The following is a 25,068-nucleotide window of genomic DNA, read 5'->3' on the forward strand; positions in this document are numbered from 1 at the left end:
CCAGTTTGTTATTCATTTCACATGTGCCTGATTGACATTGTACTGCCGTGTTTATTTTTTTATCAGAATAGGATGGACTCCAAGCCTGTTGTGTGTGTGTATGTAATTCTATTGAATGATGCAAATGGATTCATTTGACAAGAACAGTTCTACACAGACCCTGTTGACTTGACCTCATTTATATATTCCTTTCCTTTAGGTCCCAATTAATTGACCCGTGCATCAACTTTTCCATTATTTTGTTCAGGGCTGATTTCTGGATCATTGGCAGACACTTACCTTGTATATCAAGCTTCACCTGTTTGAATACCAGCACTGCATTAGCTCCCTTTCCGTCTCCCCAGATCTTACCATTATTCCAAGATATCCAAGCCAGGAATGTTAGTGAGCCAGAGCTGCTATCAGCCAACTCTTGTTGGACTATCCAGTCCTATTGATTTTAGAAATCTGTGTTCTTGGTAGACACTGTAACATCTCCTTTGTGCTGACTGCGATAGGAAAATGGTAAAAGACATAAAATGGGATGGACCTCTCTGGACACTTTGATGGGAAAGAGCTAGCCTTTTTGCCCCAACCATTGGGTTAGAGGTAGAGGTGTTGGTGTAGACAGGCTAACCAGTTGGTGTTTAAGTCTAATTGCAGTGAAGTCCTAGGCTAGGACTTTCAGAGAAACTCAAGAGGTGTGTGGGCAGCTAACCTGCTTTGGACCTTTGTGCACTAAAGCCTTTTTCCTTGCAGGTGGTACAGATGAGAATGAGGGAGACATTTGCTGATAAGGGCCAAGCACCCTGACAGATTGAATGCTGCCAGCCAACAAAAGGGAATGGGAGTGAGAGCAATACAGCAAGATGTGCTGTTGTGTTGGTTTAATGCAAAGACCTCTGCCTAGGGATCTACACGCCATTATCACAGAGTGTAAGAAGTGTGATCTTGTGAGTTGGATGGCTTCTGCATGTTTAGTCCCCAGAAAACACCACAAGCCATGAATGCAACTACTGTAGAAAGTGGTAACTGCACTTACAGGAGTGAGTTCTTGGTCATTTCTCTTGTTTGTGACTCTCCTGGGCCATGTGTTTTATTTGCTTGGCCTGGCTTCTCTTCTCACTGCCTCTCTGTTTTTTCAGTGCTCTGTTAGGACTGGGCATACAGGCCCAGCGAAAGCTCCCACCATGAGAACAGCTAGATTTGGAGCTGCTTTTGTCTGCTGGGAGAGGGGTGTGATAACACAATCCATTAAACTTTCTTCATCATGACAATCCTTCCTGACATGGGCAAAATTCTTCCTTGTCCTGGAGTCCCAGTGGTCATTCCTGGAGGCACAGAGCTTTCTTAGTGATAGGAGAGAATGACTTTGATATCATGATTCACTTCTGAAGGCAACTGCCTTGTCCCCACAGGGCTGAGTACACTAGACCCCACCTGCTCCCAGGAGTAGCCTGTACTCAGGGCATCAGTTCAGCCAACTCTGCCACACCCATCAAATGAGTGTGGGGGGGTCCAAATGAGACTGCTTTTGAAAATGCTGCCCATCTTACAAGACAAAACAAATCAGGCGACTTTCTGGTTTTCTGACTAGCTCAGAGGCAGCTCCCACCTTGACAGCATTGTTCAGCAGCTGTGCTCATGCCTGTCACTGGGACATTTGGTTTACAGCCAGCGCAAACTACAAGTTACTGAATTTTAACTGTGTGCTTGTACTGCCTGTTTTCAAAAACAAGCACCTGGTATTTTAAAACTGATAAATGGACTCCAGAATAATAACCCTGGACTGCTACATTCAACTACCATGCAGAGCAAACTGTCCTGATCGTGCTTGAAGATGCTTCTGAGGCAAGAAGACATCTTACCTGTTGCACTTTTGCTAGAAAGCAGAAGAGTGCTGCGTTGCATTTCCTGGTGCACAGATTGGAATTGGGGCAACTATTAGGGTATTAGGATCGCACTCGTGTCACAGAGGTGAGGCTAGTCAGCATGGTCTCCTTTTCCTCATACCTCCACAGTTGGCAGGGGTTCTGCATGGCAGTCAGGGTGTCCCCATGCTGTGGCAGCCTGATGTGACCATAAAGAGAGTTGGTTTTTTTTTTTTTTTTTTTTTTTTTTTTTGATGAGCACTGTATCCTGCCAGGCTCGGGCACTCCACAATCTCAGTTCTGTGCCAGAGTAGATGACAGCCTTTGCTATGCTGCTGCAGTCAGCTCATCACATGGGGCTGTACTCTCCCCAGAGAGCTGGCATGCCTGGCATGGCATGTGCCTGATGCCAAAGACTATGCTGATGGAGAGAGAAGTTGGTGTCAGCTCTGCTGCTCAGGCTGGGCTGTTGCTTTTGCTGAGATTTTACCAAGAGGAGACAAGTTTAGCCAGTGCATAATTATGGAGAAGTCCTTTTGGTGACAGGTCTGTCAGCTGTGCACTGTCTTGGGAAGTTGATGAGCTGATGCTATCTTGAAGAGGGCAGAGAGTGAGGCAAGGCAGGCCTTCTGGGGACTTTACCCTGATGGAACAAGGAGGAATAAGGAGACAGTCACAGTCCCTAAAGTGAGGTGCTGTCATCGTGATGACTGGAAATGGGTGAAGAGTGGCACCTTGCTCATGTAGACAGAGCTCTATATCAAGATGGTGGCCCAGACAGCCTGGCAGTGAAGATTGCCACAGGGCATCCCGTTAGACAGGTAGTGTGAGTCGGTGTAGCTACTTGTGAGGAATATCGATTCATTTTTTCTCTTCCACAGGACTCAGAGCAGAATTGGCTCTCCTGTCTCCCCCCAGCACACAGGGCCTTCACGGACTGTCCGGCGCTACCCAGACAGCAATGGTCACCTCACCTCTAATGTACTCCCTAGTGGGAATGGATATGAACAGAGCAGCTCTGGACCGCATGCAGTTTCCCAGGAGCACACGTTGTCTCCAAGGGGTAAGGCCTCCAGGACTGTCAGTCTTTTAGCGGCTTCATGTTGGGGTCTCCTGGGGAAGGGCAGTGACGTGAGTGGGGATACCACAGCTAAGGGGTGGCAAGCAAACTCCCCAAAGGCTCCAGTCATTTCTGTAGCACCTTGGAGGTGGAGAGGGGAGAAGAGAGCCCAGCTCCAAGTGGAAGAAGGAAGCACCATGGAGAAGAATTAAGGACTGAGGATAGAACAGTAATCATGATCTTGCTGAGATGGCTTGCTGCAACCCTTTGTGAACTGCAGAGTCAGAACAACAAAGGGCATCTGGATTTCCAGAGAGTGAAGCTGGGCAGGGAGGAAAGGGAAGGTCAACCTACACATTGCTGAGCTTGGGGGAGAAAGAAACCCCGCTGAAGGAGGACACAGCAGGGGAACAAAATGTTGATGGCAGGGAAGAGAAGACATGGGGATGTGACAGATGCCTCCCGGAGGTGTAGAGCATCACCCCAGCACATTGCTCTGAAGAGGAATTTCCTCAGTCTGTAGAAATGGCGTCTCCCCGCATCTTCTTCTGTTTGAAATGCCCTTGAGGTCAGATTGTGTAACCAGCATCTAGTTTTTCCCTTTGGCTGCCCCCTTTGTGCTTTCTGACATGAGCAAGGAACAAGCCAGGCTGCCGGAACATGTGATTTCTGAGACAGAGTCTCAGAAGCTCCCCAGCTAGGACAGATGAAAACTGCCTTCTGCAGCCTGTCTGCCCCTGAAGCTGTGGTTCCCAAAGGAGGCACCGTGGCCTCATGTGGCATCTCAGCTGTTGTGAGTAGGGCTGTGAGCCTGATTTAAGTTGTAAGATGAAAGTAGGGGATGAAATGGGAAGTGTTTTTGTGTGGTGGGCATGTGAGCACAGCAAGGGGGGCACCCACAGACACTGCTGTCTTGCAGGGCAGGGATAGAGGCCTCTGGTGTCGAGCTGTCTAGTTCATGTTTACGCAACATGGACGGTTGTTGTCCGTTTTCCTCAAGCCTTCAAATTCTCTGAGTGTGATTTTCTCCTTTATCTAATATAAGGAAGGTGAGGGAATGGAGGGGAGGTGACTGAAGAGGTCAGGGGATGTTTGCAGAGAGATATTTATTTTCTCAGGGCAAGATGCTCTCTTTGGTGGATACCAGTGTGGCTGTCTGTGTGGGAATTCTTGCAGTGGTGTAAGGACATCCAGGCTACTTAAGTGGATTGAGAAGAAATATTGCCTAAAATAGAAAAACACCCTTTTATACTGGAATTAGTGTGTAATTCGTAGGGAGTTATGCCAGTCTAACTGAGCAGGCAGAGAATGTTGCTGGTGATTTTCCACATGTTAACAAATGCTTAATGATGCTGGAGCAGAGGACTAGACAGGAATGGGCAAGGGGCAAGAAGAGACATTGCCCAGGGCTGTGGTCACAGATCCCTCCCTGCTCTGGGAATGCTTTGGAGCTAGAGATGCAGATTACCCACCCCCTGGCCTGGAGAAGTTGCTTCCACTCAACACTGCCCTTTTCCTTCACAGGGGCCAACCTGACGGAGAAGATTAGGAAAATAAAGATCGTCTTCACACCCACCATTTGCAAACAGACATGCCGGAGTGGGCGCTGCTACAACAGCTGCGAGAAGGGAGACACCACGACTCTTTACAGCCAAGGGGGGCACAACCATGATCCCAAGTCTGGCTTCCGCATCTGTGAGCACCCAAAGGCCCCCAGCCCATCTCCTTGCCTGGTCTCCCACTCTCCTCCTTCTGCCTTTCACGTCTTTACACGTTGAGCACTTGGGCTGGTATGGGGATGGGAGGAGATAGTCTTTCCCTGAGCGTAGAAAGATATCTCCTGGAGCCTTTAGAGCTTACTGCTTCTCTGTCTCTGGGGGAGCAAGACAGACCTTGCCTCATTACTGTCTTTCCTGGGCAGGCAATTTTGGTTTCCATCCTACCCCAGGTAGGGAGAACATGTGTGTTTCAGTAAGGCCTGCAGCCAGGCCTCGCCTCCCCCTCCTTCTCAGAGCCAGCTCACTGCTTTCATTGGCATCCAGTCTTGGGGCTGACTTTCATCACCTAATTTCCTCCTGTTCTCTCCTTTCACTCATGTGGCAGCCAGGAGAGCTGACTGCAGGTTGCAAGCTGTTCCTACAAAAAGAGCTGCTGAAACCTCTCCTCACCTTGTAGAGCTGCTGGGCTTGCCTTTTAAGTCACTGTGTTACCCACTGGGTTGGGCACATCCTTTTGGAGCCAGTAGGTGGGAGCAGCCCACAGGACCCTAGTAGGACTCATCCTCTGAAAGCCTCTGTAACCCTGAAGTCCTCCAAACACTGAGAGAGTGCAAAGAAAAGTCTGGCTGTGGTACAGACTGAGTGATAAAGAGTTCTAGGAATTTCTGCCTAGATCCCAGTCCAGGGATGTGTCTGCTTATCACCCCAGCCTGATTTCTGGGCTTGAGCAAACGAGCTCTGAGCAGGGTGGGAGTTCATCCCCTGGGCTGAACCTGAAAAACCATCCTGGGATGTGCAGCAGCAATGTTTCATCTCAGGCTGAAATGAGTCAGGATGATCTGTCAGGAAACCCTGTGCCTTGCCTGAATGTCACTCACATTGAGAGGGATGCTGGGTTACTCCGAGCATCTCATGAGGCCAGAGAAGACATAGCTTCAGTTTCATTTGTGGATGGTTTTTCCAAGTCTTGTGTACAAATTGCTCCCAGTTCTTTTGTCCCACTCTGTGCTTCACCCACTTCAGCTGCTGAGGGAGAGGCTCTGAGTGTACGGTGCTCTGCCTGTTCTCGTTCTGCCTCCCACCCCACTGAGCTCCCTTCTGGGCTGGGAGTAAGAAGCCTGCCAAGTGAGGAAGGGGCATAAAACCCCTTGATACCAAGAAAAGTTGTTCTGCTGACTCAGCCGTATGCTGCTTCCATAACTCCTGCTCCACACCAAGGGGTCCTGCTGGTGCCTGCATTATCACCTTGGCTCTGGAGGGCTGCCCCCCAGGGCATGGATGCCTCATGCTGGCCATGGTCCCAGAGATCAAGTGAGAGCTCATTGTCTTCAACCCATGACTCTAGGTCCATGTTACAGCTCAGGGAGAACCCTGGCTTCTCCACTTGCTTTCTGCTGGTTAGTGATACACAGCATGGATCCCAGGCTTGCCTCCAGGCTGCTTACTGCAAATGCAGAGCCTGGCTCAATCCTGGGTCTACTCATCGGGTATTACAGGGTTAGTGCCAGGCCAGTTTCAGCTGTCCAACCTTCCACAGCCACTCATTAGCTAAAGGCAGTAGCTCAGTTTCTTTGCTATGCAGGCCTCTTTTTGCTTTGCAGATTTCTGCCAGATCCCCTGCCTGAATGGAGGACGTTGTGTAGGCCGGGATGAATGCTGGTGTCCCTCTAATTCCACGGGGAAGTTTTGCCACCTGCCGGCTTCCACTCTGGAAAAGAAGCAAGCAGGGAGAGTGCCAAACACCATGGCCAGTGGCTCCATGAAGCACTCCACATACACACTGCCCCTGTCCAACCAGCTGGGTGAGTGTGGCCTGGGCCTCCAAACCCTGGTTTCTCAGCATGTAGAGGCACCTGTTGTAGAGAATAGTCCTGCAACTGATGTCTTGTGCTTACAAAGCCATGGCCTGACCTTCATTCCCTGGGGACTGGAATGTTACTGAGGCAGTGAATATGGGAAACAGGGAGTTCAGGAGGAATGCCGTGGGGATGAAAGAGGAGCAAGGGATAGGGCTAGCTCTGGCATAGGTGAGAGAAAGTAATGTTGAGTCAGAAAATCCTTTTGAAGTTCTAAATTCTGTACTGGAATTAGATTAAAATATCATCCCTACCACTATTTCCTATGCCAGTGGCTCCCTGCTGATGCTAGTTTCCTTTGCTAGAAGCCCAGGCTTCCCTTATTCTTCTGAATCCTCCTACTCTGGCTACTCCTCAGAACTTCAGGGGAGCCATCAACAGGCCCAAGGAGGTCAGTAGCTTCCTGTGTTTGCCTTTTCAGACCAGGTTATTAGAAAAGTGGCTCCCTTAGTTTCTGAAGAGCTCAGGTTACTGGAGAAAGCTTTTGGTAGGTTTGTCCTGTTAGCAGGCCAGATAAGCGTTTTGTCTTAGGCATAGTCTTCCTCTAAATTTCCTGGTGGTGTCAGTCTACCTCTCTTCCCTCATGAGTTTGCTAATGGACAAGATCCTCTTCAGGTGCCAAATTGTTGCTAGTGTGTCAAAACATTGGTATAAACTCATCTTCCAGCTTCCTTAAACCCTTCCCTGGTGAATGTCCACATCAACCACCCTCCAGAAGCTACTGTGCAGATTCACCAGGTGGCCAGGGTGCGGAGTGACTCAGAGCTCTCAGAGGAAAACAGTGTGGAGGCAGTAGTTGTGCCTCAACTGGCTGCAGTGCCGTGGTACCCCTACACCAACGGGAATGGCAACAACATTGGCACAGAAAGCAGGCAGCAGCAGAGACCTCCAAATTTGATGGGGAGGTGTTTTCGGGAGGCTCTCCATGGACAGGTAAGGGATCATCTGTCAAGTTTTGAGGTCTGCATGCAGATCCATTTGTTGTTCTTGAGTATGGATGCATTTACATGTGGGGCAGTGAGTGTGGCCTTTCATTGTGTGAAGCTGTTCAGCATGTCTGAATGATGTGTGGGCAGCACCTAAGTGCTGTGGGCATGGGCAACAATGTGCTATGTGGGTATTGGAGGAAAAACCCTTTTTAGGGCCCAACAGAGAGACCACAATGTCTTGCCCTAAGCAGGCTGTGCCCTGGGGCAGTACAGCCCAGACTTGATAGCTTTCACACACAGTCTCATTTGAAAAGGGTGCCCTATTTATAGAAACATTTACAGCCACGCTCTGTGACTATTGTAGGAAACGTATAAAACATAGGAAAATTCCTTTCCCTCTCACACAATAAATGAAAGTCTGATTTCCATGGAACGTTGCCTTCCTGGGCAGCTTGGTCAGTATTTGGGAAGCAAATGCACGTGAGGGGCTTTCTTACCCCTGTCTCACAGTCTTCATAATTTCTTATTTTGTCTTTCCCCATATGTTTCTACTGCGTCACTGGAAAAGTATTGGAGGTTTTTGGCACCCACAAGAACACTTGTGGATTCCCCCAGAGCAGCTTGCTCTCCGTGAGACCCCCAGTTGGGCAGGTTGAGACTCTGCCTCCTCTACATTGCTCAGTGAACTCGGCCCTTTTTCAGGGCTGCTCCTGGTTCTTTTCCCATCATTTAGTCATTTCCATCCAGGACATTTCTAGCTAGATAAATTCTCAGCAATTCCCTAGCACAAAAATAAATGAGATCAGGCCCTAAACATCTCACAAAGGGGCTGGAAAAGCCCTGTGCCTCTGTGAGGAGACAACAGCTCTCTGACCCGTGCAGCAGGTTTGCCTTCCAAGTGGCCAGCTTAAAGATGCACTTAGAAGCACTTTAATTTTCTCCAGCAGTTCCAGAGGGCTATGGGTGAAGCTCTTGAAAGGGGCAAGGGGGAGGAAAGGATGCCCTTGCTGTGCTCACACCTTTTTTAGCTATCACTGGGTCTGTGGCCGAGGAGACTGGGTGACGGCGAGGAGCCCAGGCAGAAAGTGTTTGTCTCTTCCCTCTCAGCTCGAAGCCAAGCTGATTGGAATGTGAGCACTGGGCATGTGGCCATTTCTCATATGGACGAGGGCCAGATTTGGCCTGCGGACTGCGACAGCTCAGCTCTAATGGGGAAACCTGTAATCCAGAGGGCCTTGCCGGGGGAAAAGAGGCACATTAAGCAAGAGAAAGGGCCTGACCACAAGCTCCCCGCAGGGCTGGAGTGGTGCACCCATTTTCTGGCTAATCAGCGTGTGGTTAAGAGCAGGCACTGGGTTGATCCTAGGGCTTTGCTGGGTGATATCATCTCTGATTCATGTTCTGCATTGTTTGATGTTCTCTTCTTCTCCAAAGGAGTGCACTCAAGGGAGTTTCATGCCTTGCTGTCTGTAAAACTATTTACTGTCTTAAACTGTATCCCTGATCCTGCTGTGTCCCTGTGGGGAGTGGTGCCGTGAGGATTGTGTTAGCATCTAACCCCAGGCCATAGTCCACCATGCTGACTCTGCCCCCACCTTGTAAGCAAGCCAAAGGTGCCTTCTTCCTTCTGCAGTACCTACAAAGGGCAGGTGCATGGTCCTCTTCCTATCACAGAGAAGCCTGAACCCTCTGGTCTTCTCTCTGCAGTGTGCTAACCCTCTGCCAGGGCTGACCAAGCTGGAGGATTGTTGTGGCAGTGTGGGGCTCTTCTGGGGTGTGGACAGGTGCCTAGCCTGTCCCCCTCGACCAGGTAAGTGCTGCTGCAGGGAAAGGCTGCCTCTGTAAAAGGCACCAAGGAACTGCCTGCAACCTCTGCAAGAAAAAGAGATCCAGCCAGGGCCAACAGGCTGCTTCAAACAGCTGAGGAAGCACAGAGCAGGGCTGCATATCCCAGGTGCCCTGGAATGTAGGTGTCTTTTGCCAAGGGCCCTCAGAGAAGGAGAATATGTCTAACATGCTATGCAGGGTGATGTCTGCTCTGCTCCGGCCTCAGCCCACGCACCAGGGAGGAATGGTCTGTTTTGGGTGCTGGCTCCAAGCTCAGCATTTTCTCCACAAACCGCCTCTGTAAAACCCCAGTGCAGCCAGTGGTTTGATCCATGCCAGATCCATTAGGAGGGAGAAACAGGAAAACAACGGCCGTGGTTTTAGGAGGTGCAGTCCTACATTAGTTGAGGAGGCTGCAGACTTGGCCCTATAGAATTACGGGCCTGTTCTAGGCCCAGCACAGGCTTGGCAGGGGCTTTGGAAATAACACTACATCAAACAATTGGCAGGAGCGCACCCAGAGTCCATTCCAGGGGCACAGGAATCCAGCTCTATTTCTTCTGCTCTCAGGAGCTGGACAGACTGATCCAGCCCAGAAATGGGGGATTCCTCAGCTGCTTCGCTGGTGCATTAGGCCATCACCGTGGTGTGCATGCCTTGGGATGCTCCAAGATCAAGACCCCACCTTGAGAGGGGAGAGGGACTTGGTCATTCCAGTGCTGTCCAGGGCATCTGCTCCACAGCCCTCCTCCCGGTCACAACCATGCAGTGGTTCCCAGGTTCAAAGTCTGGAGAGGGTGGCTGGGAGGTGGAGGTCCCAGAAAGGCCATTGTGGCGGGATGTGCCCCAGACCAGGAGAAGGTGGTGAGACACCTTACTGGGAAGCAAGGTGGCATAGTATAGCTTGTCCCTCCTTCAGTCTTCCTCAACAGGAATGTAGAATTGGCAGCTCTGAATGAGCTAGGAGGCAGGTAACATGGGATGGGAGAGCTGTACTCAGGCTAGTGGTGGGATAGTGGACACAGCCCATCAAACCTCAGTTCCTCCCGCATATTCCAGAGGAACAGTAGGGAGCCTGTGCTGAAGGATTCTTTGCTGGGAGGAAGGCCTTGTTCAAACCCTCACAAGAGAGGTCCGGTTCATCCTGTGTGCACATCTTCCCTCAGCAGGACTTGCTTTCTGCCTTCATACCCCAGGGCCCTGCCAGGACACTGTGCACTGGCCTCAGAGGCATGGCTTGCCTAGAGATGAAGGTGTGGAGGAGGGGAGTTGGTGAGCCAGTGTCGGAGCAGCTGCAAGGGCACTGTGGCCCCTGCAGTCAGAGTCCTTGCTCCATTGGTCCAGTGTGGGCAAGGTGCTGTCCTGTGCCAGTGGAATCCTGGGTGTTACAGGGAGACTGTGGTTCAGCTTAGGCAGACAGGGGTCTTCTAACCTATTTCCTATCTAGCTGCCCCATTTCATCACTCTCTGGTTGCTCTATCTCTTGCCTTCTCTGTACAGAAAGACTAAGATAAACAGAGCCTGTGACCCAGGACTCTTTGACCCCTCAGGATGCCAGAGACATTCAAGGCAGCAGGTTTTGTGGAAATATGATGTTAGTGCCTTCTAGCTGCACCCCGGAGGTTGTCCTTCTTACTCACATGTACACTTTCAAGAGCTGTTTGCAGCTCTGTCCTCCCTGTGCTGCCTTAATGCAGTTCCTCTTCAGTCAGGGGTAGAGCTGGCTGGAGCCAAATTCCTTGCAATCACAGACTAGATTGTCAGCATCCTGGAACATAGTGCAAATCTGGGGAGCTCTGATTACTGTGATTTTTCTGCTCTGTAAGACTCTGCTGTGGCCTTGAGCCATGTTGTTGCTTGTCTGTGTTCGTTCATGTGCCAGCTCTGAGGGAGACTTAAGCATATGCAGCATGCGGGCGACCAAATGGTGCTTGGTTCAGTACAAACAAGGAAATGCTCCACACAGGCCTCAGCTTCCTCCCCATCTTCTCGTGACATTCCAGCATTTCATTCCTAAGGAGTGCCTGACCTTTGCGTCCCTGATCACTGCTTTCTCCTACCTATCTCACGGCGGTCTACCACCCACCCTATTTCTCTGTAATCTCTCCATCAGGAAGCACGGGGTCATTTTAAGATGTTTGTTAGGCTGCAGACGTCTGTAAAATTTCTGCATCTCCTTCCTCTCTGTGCCAGGATGCTAGGTATCACTCAGCAGTCACTGCCAGAGCAGCAGCTTCACTCGACTTAGATTTTTAGGCTTCAAAATGCTCCTGTAATCACAGACTTCCAAGACATAAAAACAGGCATGAAATACTCACATGTGCTTCTTGAAGTCAGCCAGTAAAGTGAATGCATTTGAGAAATGCCTTCTGCCAGCAGGTGCCACTTCCACAGCTCAGCACCTGCACTGTGTCCCAGCAGCAGCTGGAATTCAGGAGAGGGTTGTCACTGCTGGTCTTTGTTGAATGGACAGATGCTTTTCTGACTTTTTTCAGATTAATTCCATGGGGATATGAAAAATTGATCCCTGTCGGTCTTCCATCTTCCTGTGCCATGAGGAAATCCCATCCCCAGTCCCCCTGTCTTTGGGCTATACAGTTTCCCCTGGAGACCAAATGGCTCTTGTTGATATTGGCAGTAATTCAGACTAGCTGAAGGGGCCATTTTCATCCTCTTTAGTTGTGTGCAAGTTTCTTCTGCCTTTGGCTACCTCTGATTCACTGCTCTGTAACCAGCCCCACGTGCAGGAGACCACATGGTGCAAGTGAAGGGAGCCATAAAGCAGACATTTGGTGAAGCTAGCTTAAGAGAGCCATGCTGTTGTGAAGTAAGAACCCCAGACTGCTGGCATGCTCTTCTCTGGAGTATTGTCTTAGCATGTGAGTGATCTCACCCCAAAACGGAGTCAGGGAAACAGCCTTTTCTCCATGATCTTATTGCTCTAATGGAGCCACTGACTACTACAATTTCTTATAGCCCTGTGCATCTCTGCCAGGGCAGTCAGATCTATCTTTCCATCGTGAAGGCATCACTCTGCATCATTCCTATCTCCATGTCCCACAATCATATCCCTTCTATCTCCTGGTCCTGCTGGCCTGTACTTTGCTCACCCAAAGTCACTGAACTGCAGTTCAGAGAGCTGGTGTCATATGTACAGAGGTAACGTGCGATTGATGTTTTCAGCTTTCTTCTTGGCACTGTGGTCTTCAGAGAAAACTCCTTTCTGCACTGATGTGTCCTGGGGAGGTGTACTCCAGAACCAGACTTGACAGCTCTGGGAATTTCAAGCATTCCAGCAACCAGAGACAGAAATGGCAGAAGTTAGTTCAGTGTAAACACTTACAAATGTACAGAAGTGCAGCCAGGCAAGAGCTAGACAAATGGAGAACTTGTTTGGATTGACTGTCTGCCCGAGACACTGATTGTTAGTAGAGTCTGGATATGTCCGGATGTCTCTGTCGACTGCAGCTTTCATATTTGGTGCGTGTTTGTGTGCGGAAAGACATCAGAGAAGTGGAGGAAACAAAGGCACGCATCTGTCCGAGCAAACCTGCCATGACCAATTCTTTCTATTTTTCATATTTTACCTAACATCAGGAAAAGCTAAGGCACTTGAATCCTAAAGAGAACGTGTCTAGAAGCTGAGTTCAGAATGACCAGTACAGGTTGGGGGTTGACCTGCTGGAAAGCAGCTCTGCAGAGAAGGACCTGAGAGTCCTGGTGGACAACAAGTTGACCATGAGCCATGAATGGCCCTGTGGCCAAGAAAGCCAATGATATCCTGGGGTGCATTAGGGAGAGTGTTGCCAGCATGTCGAGGGAGGTGATTGTCCCCCTCTACTCAGCCCTGATGAGGCCACATCTGGAGTACTGTGTCCAGTTTGGGCTCCCCAGTACAAGAGAGACATGGTGCTACCGGAGAGAGTCCAATGGGGGGCTACTAAGAGGATGGAAGGACCAGAGCATCTTTCCTATGAGGAAAGGCTGAGAGAGCTGGGCCTGTTTAGCCTGGAAAAGAGAAGACCGAGGGGGGATCTTATCAATGTATACAAATATCTAAAGGGAAGGTGTAAAGAAGATAGGGCCAGACTATTTTCAGTGGTGCCCAGCAACAGGCCAAGAGGCAACGGGCATAAACTGAAACACAGGAAGTTCCATCCGAATATGAGGAAAAACTTCTTTACTGTGAGGGTGACAAAGCACTGGAACAGATTGCCCAGAGACCTTGTGGAGTCTCCTTCCCTGGAGATACTCAAAACCCACCTGGACGCAATCCTGTGCAACATGCTCTAGCTGACCTTGCTTGAGCAGGGGGGTTGGACTAGATGATCTCCAGAGGTCCCTTCCAACCTCAGCCCTTCTGTGATTCTGTGATTCTGTGAAGCTATAGCAGAGGGCACTGGGAATTTTCTGTTGCTCATGTAAATGAGTGCTGAAGATGGGATCTCCTGGATATAGGAGGTCAAAGACAGACTTGGGGGAGGGAGAGAGCAGAGAGTTTGCTCTCTGAGCTGTTGGGTAAAGGTGGTCACTGAAAATATGAGAGAAAGATGAAGTAGAGAGTGGGCTTGGGGTAAGACAGGACACCTGCATGCTGTAGTGCAACTATAGTGCTTGAGCTGAGAATGGCGATTGCTGGGTGAAATGTATACAGTTCTGTATACACTGTAATACAAAATAAATCAGACTAAAGTGTCTAATAACCCTCCAGGTTTTTAATACTCGGAAGAGGCCTTGAAGCACTCACTAAAAGACTAGAACAGAGAGGAGGGATATGGAAGACTATGAAGATAAAACTCAGAGAAGACTGATAGTGGTGAAAGGGAAGCACTCACTAAAAGACTAGAACAGAGAGGAGGGATATGGAAGACTATGAAGATAAAACTCAGAGAAGACTGATAGTGGTGAAAGGGAATCAGAGACTGAGGAAGCTGTTAAGGCAGAAACATTTGGATGTGTCTGGGAGGAAGCCCAAATACAGGCAGGATATTTGAGCTGTGCTGGTAAGGAAGCTGTGCTAAAGCAATGTACTGTCCTTTGATAACTTTAGGATGTCAGGGCTAGTACCAGGCACATTGCTATGTAGAGTTACTCCTGCTTATCTACCAGACGAGGCATATACTATTTTGGGGTATACAGTGATATGTGAAGAAGAGCATGCTGAAATCAGGATGAGAGATGATCTGTGCAAACTAAAACCAGCAAAGCCCAAGAGACCATTTAGGTATCCGTAGACACCAAACCCCAGCAGGGTGTAAATTTGGACACTTTTTTCCCCGAAGATTTAGGATGTCTTGGCCCTCCTCAGGCATGTGGGAATAGAAGCTAGAAATTGAGAGATTTTCTCTGAAGGCAAGGTGTTACTATGATGTAAGACATCAAGTTTTTCCCATCTCAGAATTGCTCTTTTTCCTTTTTTAACTCTAAGACTTATCAGAGAGACTGGTTTCTGAGGTGTGTGGCCAGAGAGGCTCTGATATGTCCCAGGGTTTCTCCAGTAGAAAAGACTCCCCTGTTTTGTGCCTGCTGAGATGTACCCCTGCACAGCTTCCTCCTCACCCCTTCCCCAGGACCTCACTCAGAAGGATGCATAGAGCAAAGCACTTGGCCAGAAACAGTCGCAGCCCTCACCTTCCACCTCCTTCCTGTCTCCAGGGTCCATGCAGTTCTGCAACCGGGAATGCTCCAAGAGAAGGCAGCCATGGTGCTGCATCCATACTGATGATGTACACCCTTTCCTGTACTGCGCAGGAGCTACAAGGCTAACCTTTCCTGTATGGGTTTTGGGGAGTTTCTGGCTGCAGCAGTAAACCAGCCTATTCCAGGTTCTGTTTTTTCACTGCCCACCATCCCTTACTTTTTGCTGCAGCATAGCTGGGCAATCAGCCTAACCATGGACTTGGTAACACGCTGGCCAGGCATACACACTGCAGATCTTCATGTGCTGCTTTCTCTCCTCCTGCTGATGAGCTTTAACTTTATTAAGAGTCAAGTCTTTGAAGGCCATTGTTTTGTTTTTATTCCCACTCCCCATGTTTTTTCAAGTTTTTTGTCCTAGAGAAAAGTCTGAATTTCACTGGAAAATTGGATCTTGCAATGTCTGGCTTGGCGTCTGCAGCACTCCCCAAACGGACCTCCCACTGTGAGAGGGGTGGCAGCTCACCCATGGAGCTGCCGTCATCAGAAACACTGAGCGGCTCTGCAAGCAACATGCTCCTCTGTGCTGTGCCTGGAGGCACCGATACAGCAACTGGAGTCCCCTTGAAATCAACCCCCAGGCTGCTCTTGTTGCAATCAGATCAGGGAGGATACAGAGGGTAAAAAAGGGAAATATGGGATGAAGGCTATGGAGGCTCATTTGAGCTTGCTCTTCTCCAGCCAGAGGCAGAACACTGACCTGAGCCCCAGGCAGCAGCTGGACTCCACCACCCCCGCTATGCTGGATGCCATGAGCCCATCCATGCACTCTGGCTCTTTTCCTTTTTTTCATGCTGGGAAGCACAGGGCAAGTAGAAGTACCACAGTTGCCTTCCTGACTGCATGCGCTGTGCCCAGTGCTTGCACAGAGCCTTGTCTAGTTTGGGTTGGAGTTTTTACTGTGTAGCCAATCCAGCGCCTCCAGAAATGGATGCGTGTCCTAAAAGTGGCAAAGGAATTCAGCAAGACAAGGTTTCACAGAGTGATAATGTTTTCAGTTTGATAAATGGAAAGAGCTGAAAGAAACTGGCAAGCTTTAAGCATCCAAGCATTTCCTCACTTCTCTTCTGATCTAACCGCAGGCTTGCCTTTACTCCTTTTAACTGAGTGATATTGGCTGCCTAATACAATGTATTATATCACCCTATGAACCTTGCCTCACTCAGGCTCTTGTGGCCAAGCTGCTAGGAGCAGTTTACTTCCAATTTGCCATTAGTCTGAGCTTCATCCTGTCTTCAGGCAGCATTTCCTTGTCACCATTCATTTGGACTGTGTCTGTGCCGCTTCTGTCCACCATAAGAGACAGACTATGTCTCTGGACAAGAACCTGGGGAAGCATGGATTTGTAGTGACTAGGGAGCCAGGGCCCTGCAGTAAAGTCTTTTTTTCCTGGGATGGCAGGACTGGAGTGGGAAGTGACAGAAAACTTCTGAAATGTGCCTCGCTGCTTAAAAATCATCCTGCTAGACTGAAGAAAACCCTTTGCCTGCTTTCCATGCATCTGCTTTCCTTCTCATTTTGATGTGCTTGAATATTTTGCTAGCTGAGGAGAAAGGCACTAGTGTGAGTCCAGGCTGTGCCTGGTTTTTCTGGGGCTATGAGCTAATTTTACCTGGCCTCCCACTGAAGTCACTTGGGACACGCACACTCCCCTTTGCGAGTCCAACCTCACCAGGGACACCTGGTGTCTGCAGAGCTCACAGAAAGCAGCACCGTGTGGTGACATGAAGCAAAGCTGGACCGGACAGGTGGGGAGGGGGCTGTTGCAGAGAGCCAGGAGGGGTCCTGGTGTGCAGCTACCTGGAAAGTTCATCCCTTCAGCACAGAGCCTGCTGAGCAGAAGTGCTCAGGATGCAAGGCTCTGAGATCACACGCCTGAATCAGGAGCCAGAGCTCCCTGCCCTCAAGCCTGAAATCCCTCTGCCTGACATGCAGCTCAGCTGCTCTGTCTCCAGCTTAAGCCTCCTTCTCCCTTCCTGGAGAGACCTAGACAGACAGACACAGGAGCCCAGGATGTGCTGGCTGGATTCTGGCTGTGGATGGTGACAGGTTTCTTGCTCTCTCTGATCATCAGATCTGCTTTCTCCTAGTCATTCCCCCATTAAGTTCCAGAGGAATAGCTTCCAAATTCAGTCTCTCACTCCTGCTAGTGCAATGATGTGGGAGAGGGATGGATGTTGATCCCTTCTGCTGGAGACTCAGGTGTTCTAGACTGTTCTTTTTTTGGGGGGGGGGGCGGGGTTGGGGTTGTAGTCTCTGCTGTAGTTCGGCAACATCAGAGCTTATGGAAGGAAATGGTCCTCTGCTTGAGTAACCAAGTACAAAGCTGAGAGTTAATAGTTTACATCCTCCTGCAGCACATGCTGTCTTCCCTTGTGGCTATATCCTGGCAGAAAGAGAGCAGCCTCCATCCAGTACTTCAGAAACTGTCTTGGTTCCCCTTGGTACAGAAAGATCTGCTCACATTACATTACAGTTATTCTTTCCAGGGAATGTGGGTTTCTTCACAAAATTATGCCATTCATCCACAGCCTCGCGACTAATTTGCTGCATTAATGACCTGCAGGTTTCTGCAGACTTGAGTTGTATGGATGCTGAGGTGGCACAAGACCTGCACACTCACCCCTCCCTGCTATTTTCCACCCTCTGCCTTGCCTTCTCTCCAGCAGCATCTGGCAAAGGGATGCTGCACAGGGTCTGTTTCTCTGCAAAGGCTTTTTGGAGATGGAGCGGGGCTCTGACACGTCATCACTGTTTGATCTCCAGCATGCTTGGCTCCCTGTCGGAGGGCTCACATATAATGATGCTGCTTCATTTGAGCATCTGTTATCACATTGTGCTGAGGCTGACAGATGCTTCCAAGCACAGTTAATGCCTGTCGGAAGCCCTTAGCCCACAGACTGCGGTGTGGGAGGACCTGGAATCTCGCTGGGGCCCCAGACCTGGAGCTCATGAGCTAGAGGTTGTTTTTCCCTTTCCAGAATGTTGGAAATTTACCCAGTGCCCCTGCTCTTGACCTCTGGGGTTCTGGTAAGTGATTCCCAGTATCGTGTCACCAGCTGCACCCCCCTTCCCTTAACTTCCAGATATTTTTAAAGAACCTCTGTTTCATGCTGAACTGGTGAGGAGGTGCGTAGATTTTTCTTCTTAGTCTTTCACTCTGCCCATGAGTATATCTCTCTTTGCTTAATTTAATATACCTGAGGAAACTAGGCTTTCTCTCCTCCATCCTGACATGGGGTGGTGAACAACTTCTTGTTCTCATGTCTGTTATTTCCCAAGCACCTTTTCTTAGGAGGTTGATTCCTAGCTTTTGGCCTCCAAGAAGTGTCCTAGAATGGCTTTAAACTGTGCTAATGGACTCAATGTTACGGACTCCCCTGATTTCTGCTGCCAGCACTGCGTTTGTTTTCTTACCCCTTGTGGGCTCTTTTTGACCAACTTCTGTTTCAAGGATGTTACCCCTGGTTCTTGAAAGCTGCCGTGTATTAGGAGTCTACCAGATCCTAGAGGCAGATACACTTTATGCCATGAAGGGTTTCCCATTTAATGACCCTAGAGTGTGAGCTACTGATGACAGGCAGGAGGAATTTGACTGGTGGGAGTATGGCTGAACAGTTACTTAGCTGTTATGCTCACATCTTGTTTCCAAACATATGGTCCAGAACATCATTAAGAAGAAGTCCCACCCTGGGAAAATCCCATCCTTAGGCTTCCATCATTTCTACTCCACCCCATGCTTACTCAGTCCCCAGTTCTTCACCTCCCAAATTCCCTTTCTGTTGCTCCAATATATGGTGCCTAAATTTGATGTTCTTGGGATTTATTGGCCACATTTTACTTGCCTATAAAAATTTTGGAGAGATTTAATTGTGCAGGTTACGGGTCATTTTGAAACCCACGAAACTATTTTAAGCAGTAATTTGAAATTGTCTTTAGTGAGAGTGATTGGGGCAGGAAATCACGTAGAGAAGGAGCCAAAAGATCCTTGTAAAATAGGGGAAAAGGTAATAAATAGGCCCTGGGCTGTTACTTCAGCATCTCATCAAGGACCTCTGTCATTTCTTCCACTCTGATCCCCCTTGTCATGTGCAATTTGGCTATCCAAGCTGGCTTGGGGGAAGCTGAGGTGGTACAGTGACGGATAATTAAACACAGGCGGCACCTCTGGGTTACCAGTGTGGCACCTGCCAAGTAGCAGAAGCCATTGCTTGGGAAATGTGTCAGCATGTCTTCATGGCTGGATCTGTCATCCAGGCCTTTTCTCCATGGCTGGTCCTGCCTTTCCTCTGCCCTGGGAGTTTCCACAGGCTTGTTGAAGGCTGACCTGGGTAACCCCTGCCCAACTGGTATTAGTGTGGGTAGGAGCTGCCTCTTGGTTGTGCTGTGTGGATACTCAAGCTGCTGATCTTGTGTTCAGGTTGAGCAAAGGAGGAAGCAATGTGTCCCATCATGGAGGAGAAAGGGCTTATAGGATTCCTGTGAAGGGCTTTTTTGGTGGTGGTCACTCTCATGCCTGTAGTAGAGAGGATGAGCACAAGGATGGAGGGGAAGACCATGACTAGTGAAAGATTTTTTATTATTTATAATGAAAAGGCACACAAGCAATAGCATGGAAATGTGGATCGTGTTTTACTGGCAGAGGAGATAGGGCAGGAGAGGGAAAAGTGGGAGAGGGGGACACTGAGCCCACATTCAGTAGCTGAGAAGGTAGGCATGAAGCAAGGAGGGAGGAAGAGAAGGTAGTTGGCTCTGCTGCCTATTTCCCACACTGTTTGCTTTCTTCCCAGCACACCCTGTGATTGAGAATGGGCAGGTGGAGTGTCCCCAAGGATATAAGAGGCTGAATGGGAGCCACTGTCAAGGTAAGGATGCTGCTTTTATTCCTCTCTCTCCTTCCCACAGTCTCAGAAAGAGTAATAATTATCTACACAAGTAAAATAGCTATCTAACTTCCCTGATACAGATCTACAAAGATAAAAATCCCTATGCTTCCATCAAGCATGAAAAAACCCAAGTTACACTGGGCTGCACGACTCAGCCCATAAACATAGTCAGCTCACAACTAGGCCAACACAAGAAAACTCACATGATAAATCCTACTGACATTCTTAATTTTGACTTCAGTTCCCTGCTGTACATACACAGTCAGGATCTACATTGCTGCTGTGTTAAGTGTATGTGTAAAAACACTTCTCCTGCAGTCTGAAGCAACGGAAGTTCTGTTGCCTCAAAAGTTTCGGAAAATTGTCTGCTTGTTCATTTATCTTTTTTGTAAGTGGGAGAGTGCCATAAAAGTGAATTCTTCTGTTCTGAATATGTCACTTTTATATGCTGCCAGGCTCTGCTTGTCTGCCCGACACTGCTGGGGTCTATGCATTCTCACTCCCACAGTCCTTCAGCTCCATATGAGGAAGGCACCATCCTGTACTTCTTCCCTGTTCATGATTATTTGGTGTCTTTGGACCACAATGTTTGTGTTTTCTGTGTTCTGACTGAAATGGAATTTTATAGTTCCATTTTTGTGATTCATGATAAGCTGAGAGGTGTCATGTAGAAGATGTGGCAGGGAGCTTGGGCCCTTGCTGTGCAAACCCAGGACTGTCAATCTAATGACTCATCTGTTAGCTGGGACTTTCCACCATGCTTGCTTAATTAATGAGTCAGCCTCCCCCATTGTCCTGGGGGAGAATTTTCAATAGTGCAGTGGCTTCTATTCTCTTTGGTGCTCAGATCTTATCCCTTCTGCAGCCGTTGGCCACAGACAGTGCTATGGATAGGAGGAGCTACTCGAAGATGCTAAATAGGAGTCTGAGGAACAGAGCAGCATGAGTGACTGGTGTCAGTGAACAGAGACATATGGCGCCTGCTCTGGATTGTCATCCCCTCTGGAGCAGGGTGAGGCTGAGAAGCAGAGGGAGATGGCAATGTGGAGTTGTCTAGAAAAATATTTTTGCACAGGAAAAACCATGAAGCAAGGTTATGTGCTTCTGCTGGTTCCTTTGTAAGCCAGACTAGAGAAGTACTTTTCCGCAGACAGCCTGCTGCCTTGAGGTACTTTCCTGATCTTTGCTGTGGCTGTGGGATGCATGTCAGGAAGCCCAGCACATCACTTCATGCACTAGAGTGAGCAATTTGGCTGATAGACTGTGGGAGAGGCTGCAGATGTCTCTTTCCTGCCCAGGTAGAAGGAGAGCCAAGGGGCTGATGAGAGCTGATCCAGAGGCCATTGGCTGTTGGAGAAGACCTGAGCTGAGAAGGAGCTGAATGACCACTTCACTGAGCTCTGACTTTTCAGGTTCTCGTTAAAGCACTGATGAGTGACTAGAGGAGGGCTCTGGCAAGAGCGCACCTCAGTCTGTTCCATATGGACAGCAAGGGTTGTCTCTGGTGCCTTCCAGCAGAGGAACAAATAGCTCATTCTACAGGAACTCCTTTCCTTAGCTTACTGCATCTCATTGAGCAGGAACAAGGCTGTAATGAATCTGAGCTGAGAGTGTCTGGAATATGCAGCACTGGGTGGCTTCGGTTCCCACAATCCATCCAGATTCCAGGAGACATTCTCCAGACTCATTCCCCTAGAAAGGATCTTGGCCACACAACACAGATCCTCCTGCACCAGCAGCTGGCGACTGGGAGCCACAGCATCTTCAGTGACTGCTGATTGTCTCTGATTAACAACAGCCTGGAGGCTTCAGATCTATGGCTGTTAACAGCACAGGCTCTCCCCACACTAGCCAGGGAACCTCCCAGTGCTGCCTAGACCAGCAAGGAAGATGTAACTGGAAGGAATAATGTGGTTGCAATGCATGAGGCAGAGGTTGTCTTGGGGGCTGCTGGCTGGGGGAGCTGGAGATGATGGTAGGGAGGTCTACACTACACTGTGGTCAGTGCACTGGGCACACACCTGCGCCCTGGTGTGTCTATATCTGTGTGTGTATTGGTGACTCAGGTCCTGTTTGCTCACCAGAGAGCAGCGTAAACCAGCCTGCACCTTCCTGCTGCAGGCTGCCTGATCCAGCATGGCTGTTTCTGAGGAGCACCAATAGGTTGGTGTGGGGTGGGAAGAAGCAGATGAGACTGCTTATGGATCTCAGTTTATGGGCCCCTTAGCCTCTTCCTGTGGGACCAGCTATGTCTTTGGCATGCCGCAGGGGGTAGGAGTGTGTGGTGCAGAGCTCGCCTGCCTGCTTCTGTTCCCCTTGGGGATTTCCACTGTGGGTGAGTCTTCTGCTGCCAGTGGAAAAGAGGGGGTTGGAGTGGGGCCAGGATGTGGCCCTGTTTTAAATTAAGCACACAAAGCCAAGCCCTTGGTGCTTGTTTGTCTTGCACTCTCATTGCTCTAATCCCTTTGAACCCTTTGCTTATACATAGGCCAAACACCTCATCCATTTGTTGTGTCAGAATGACAAGGCATTCAAGTGGTGCCAGGGAGTGACAGAGATGAGCCCTGAGGCTATTCTGGATAGCCCAAGCTTCTTCTCTGAGTGGGGTTCCCAGCACATTTGGCCACTGATTCTGCTTCTCATGAACTCTGTCCTGTACTTGGCACAGGACAGGAGACGAGTACTTGTCACAGTGCTGTCACAGCCACCCCTTCTTCCCAGAGCAGCAAGAGAGGGATAGGCAAGTGGCACTGCTATGCACAGGTTTTCTGTATCATCCAGGATAGAAAGTCTTTGTTGATTGCTCCTCTCTGTGTTGAGTTTTGCTGTCTCTCAGCTCTGAGGCCACCAATTCTGTTCTGTGGAGGAGGAGGTTCTGTTTGGGACTCACTCACACCTGCCTATCTAGAGAGAGCTTGGGAGCTGTCCTTCCTCGAGGTCTGGGATGGTCAAGGGGCATGCAAAGGACAGATTATGCCACCATGGTAGGAGGACTTTGGGATTAAATTGCTCTCCATTGTGTGATGAAACATTTGCAGCAGAAACTGGAGGAGGGCCTTCACTAGATCAGCACACCCAAATTCTGTTACCTCATAGACTGCTGCACATCCCTGTAGCATTAATACTTCCAATTGGTTGATCATGGCCTGATCTGGACAGCCCCAATGTGTCTCAACCATGTATGGGGCAGCTGGTGGGATGAAAGAAGGAGTTCAAGAGTGCAGGACTGGAGGGGACCTCCCAGGTCATTAAGTCAAAACTCTGGCTGTTGTGGCTGGCTGTGTGATAGCCCCACTTTCACCAAGCAGTGATGCTCCAGCTCCAAGGGATAAGGTAGTGCTAGGAAAGCAGTTCCTGAGCCCAGCTGTTCTGAGCTAAGCTTTTCTCATGTCTCCATTCTTCAGAGTGTCCCAGCAGCCCTCTTTACACCTATTCCACCTTGAGTCAGTCTCTAGAGCACCACCAGGTACTCTCAGGGCACCTGATGTCTCACCAGAGCCTTATACTTGTGTTAGGACTACCCTGTATCTTTGGAAAGTGTTTGTTATGGTGCTGCCTAGCATCATATTTGCCTTTTTCACAGCATTGTGATGTTGGCAGCTTACAGTTGTCCTGTGAGTGCTCAGGTCCCTCTCACTGGCTGCTCCCACTAGATGAACTCTTAGCTTGTGATAAATGTTTTTGTGGTTTATCCCCAAGTGCTGCTGAGGTTCATCCCATTCTTACCACTCCACTGTACAGTCCAGCTCTTCCTCAACTGCTTGTGCCTCTGCTTGTGCCTACTTTTCTGGGCCAAGGTCTTCAGTCAAGATATAAAGCCAGACGAAGCCATGAAGAATGCTCCCTCCTTGCCCTTCACCCTGAAATCTGCCCTCAGCTCCCCCTTTACACACTTTTTGCCAATCCCCATCTTCTCACGCTTAGCTAACACGTTCCTATGTGGTGCTGTAGGAAAGGCTTTACTGCAGGCCAGATGGATGAAACCTATGGTGTTTCCCTTCTGGAAAACCAGTTCCCAAAGACTGTGTCTTATGTTACATGCTGAGTCAGTGGCAGAGGCAACTTGGAGACTTTTTACTCACACAGCCTGTTCACAGAAGGAGACAGTGCAGTGACAAGCCGGAGACTGGCCCCCTGTAACTCCGCTTGGCACTTGGGCACTGTGTGAGGATCAGTCACTGCCCTCTCTATGGGATGGCACTGCGTTTCTCACCAAGAATCCTTGCTGGTGGAATGCTCCATACTAGCAGGACCAGGGGTTGAGTTAGAGGACAAGACTTGCTTGCCAATCAAGGCTCACAAACACAACCTCGAGAGCTGTAAGAGTGATCTTAACAGGGTGGCTTATCGGAGGCACCACATCTGTTTTCTATGAAGATTCCAGAGCAGAGCAGTCATTCGAGAGCCATCTCTGCAGCTGCAGCAAGCAAGCTCTGTGCAGCAGATGTGGGATTGCTGTCACCACAGAGGTTCCCACTAAGCTGCTCAGTTCAGAGGCTGCCTAGGACACCTGTGTGGCTGAGACCTGGGCTCTGACCCAGGGCACATGGTGGGAGGCTCTGGGCAAAGGGGACCTGAAGGCAGGGAAAATGACAGAACAGCATCAACGTCACCTGATCTGACAGCACAGGGCCAAGGGCAAACAACAAGGATGATTCCTTCCCATTTGTCAAAGGCAATTGCATTGTAGCAAGCCCCAGACACTAAAGAGTGACTGGAACTTGAAGCAGTGACAGAGAGGACCATATGCCTGCAGCCAGACAGACTACACAGAGCTCATCTAAGAGACCTGAGAAACAAGGCTTTGTGGCAAGAGGCAGCCAAGGCCTGTGAGGTGGAGGGAGGACTGAAATGTGCAGGCTGATCAGAGCATCATCCCAACTCTCAGATTCCCTACATCTCCCATCCTCTAAGAGCTGTGGCTAAGCCAGAGCCTCTGCCAGTGCCTGCTCTGGACACTTATCTCTGTGCCCTTCCCAGGAGCTCTCAATGAGCCCTGGCTCAGCCATCCCTAATGCCGTGGCAAGGAAGGTGCCTAACCTCTGTGTGTGGAAGCACCTTGGCACATGACCTCACTGACTGCTGCTTTCTTTCCCACCGTGGTCTGATTCTGTTGACACCAGCTCATCTAGAAGGTGAAGGATAGCATCAGCCTTTCTGCTCCTGCTTGGGGTCACTCTTAGCCTGTGGGAGAGGAGGCAAGAAGTCATCAGAGAACAGTGTGTTGATTTTTTAGTCAGCTTGC

At 49.4% G+C, this 25,068-nt stretch overlaps 1 protein-coding gene across 8 annotated transcripts in view; it reads left to right on the forward strand.

The window, feature by feature from the left end:
* Window positions 1-25,068, forward strand: part of LTBP2 (latent transforming growth factor beta binding protein 2) — a 107,336-nt gene that overhangs the window by 59,896 nt on the left and 22,372 nt on the right. For all 8 annotated transcript variants that reach the window (XM_064512317.1, XM_064512318.1, XM_026120397.2 and 5 more), the window contains 6 exons: window positions 2,732-2,913; window positions 4,435-4,605; window positions 6,230-6,430; window positions 7,152-7,417; window positions 9,121-9,223; window positions 19,728-19,802. In XM_064512317.1, the coding sequence (XP_064368387.1) occupies window positions 2,732-2,913; window positions 4,435-4,605; window positions 6,230-6,430; window positions 7,152-7,417; window positions 9,121-9,223; window positions 19,728-19,802 (998 nt within the window). The remainder of the gene's footprint in view (window positions 1-2,731; window positions 2,914-4,434; window positions 4,606-6,229; window positions 6,431-7,151; window positions 7,418-9,120; window positions 9,224-19,727; window positions 19,803-25,068) is intronic.

Source organism: Dromaius novaehollandiae, chromosome 5, assembly GCF_036370855.1.
Source record: "Dromaius novaehollandiae isolate bDroNov1 chromosome 5, bDroNov1.hap1, whole genome shotgun sequence".
Lineage (NCBI taxonomy): Eukaryota > Metazoa > Chordata > Aves > Casuariiformes > Dromaiidae > Dromaius > Dromaius novaehollandiae.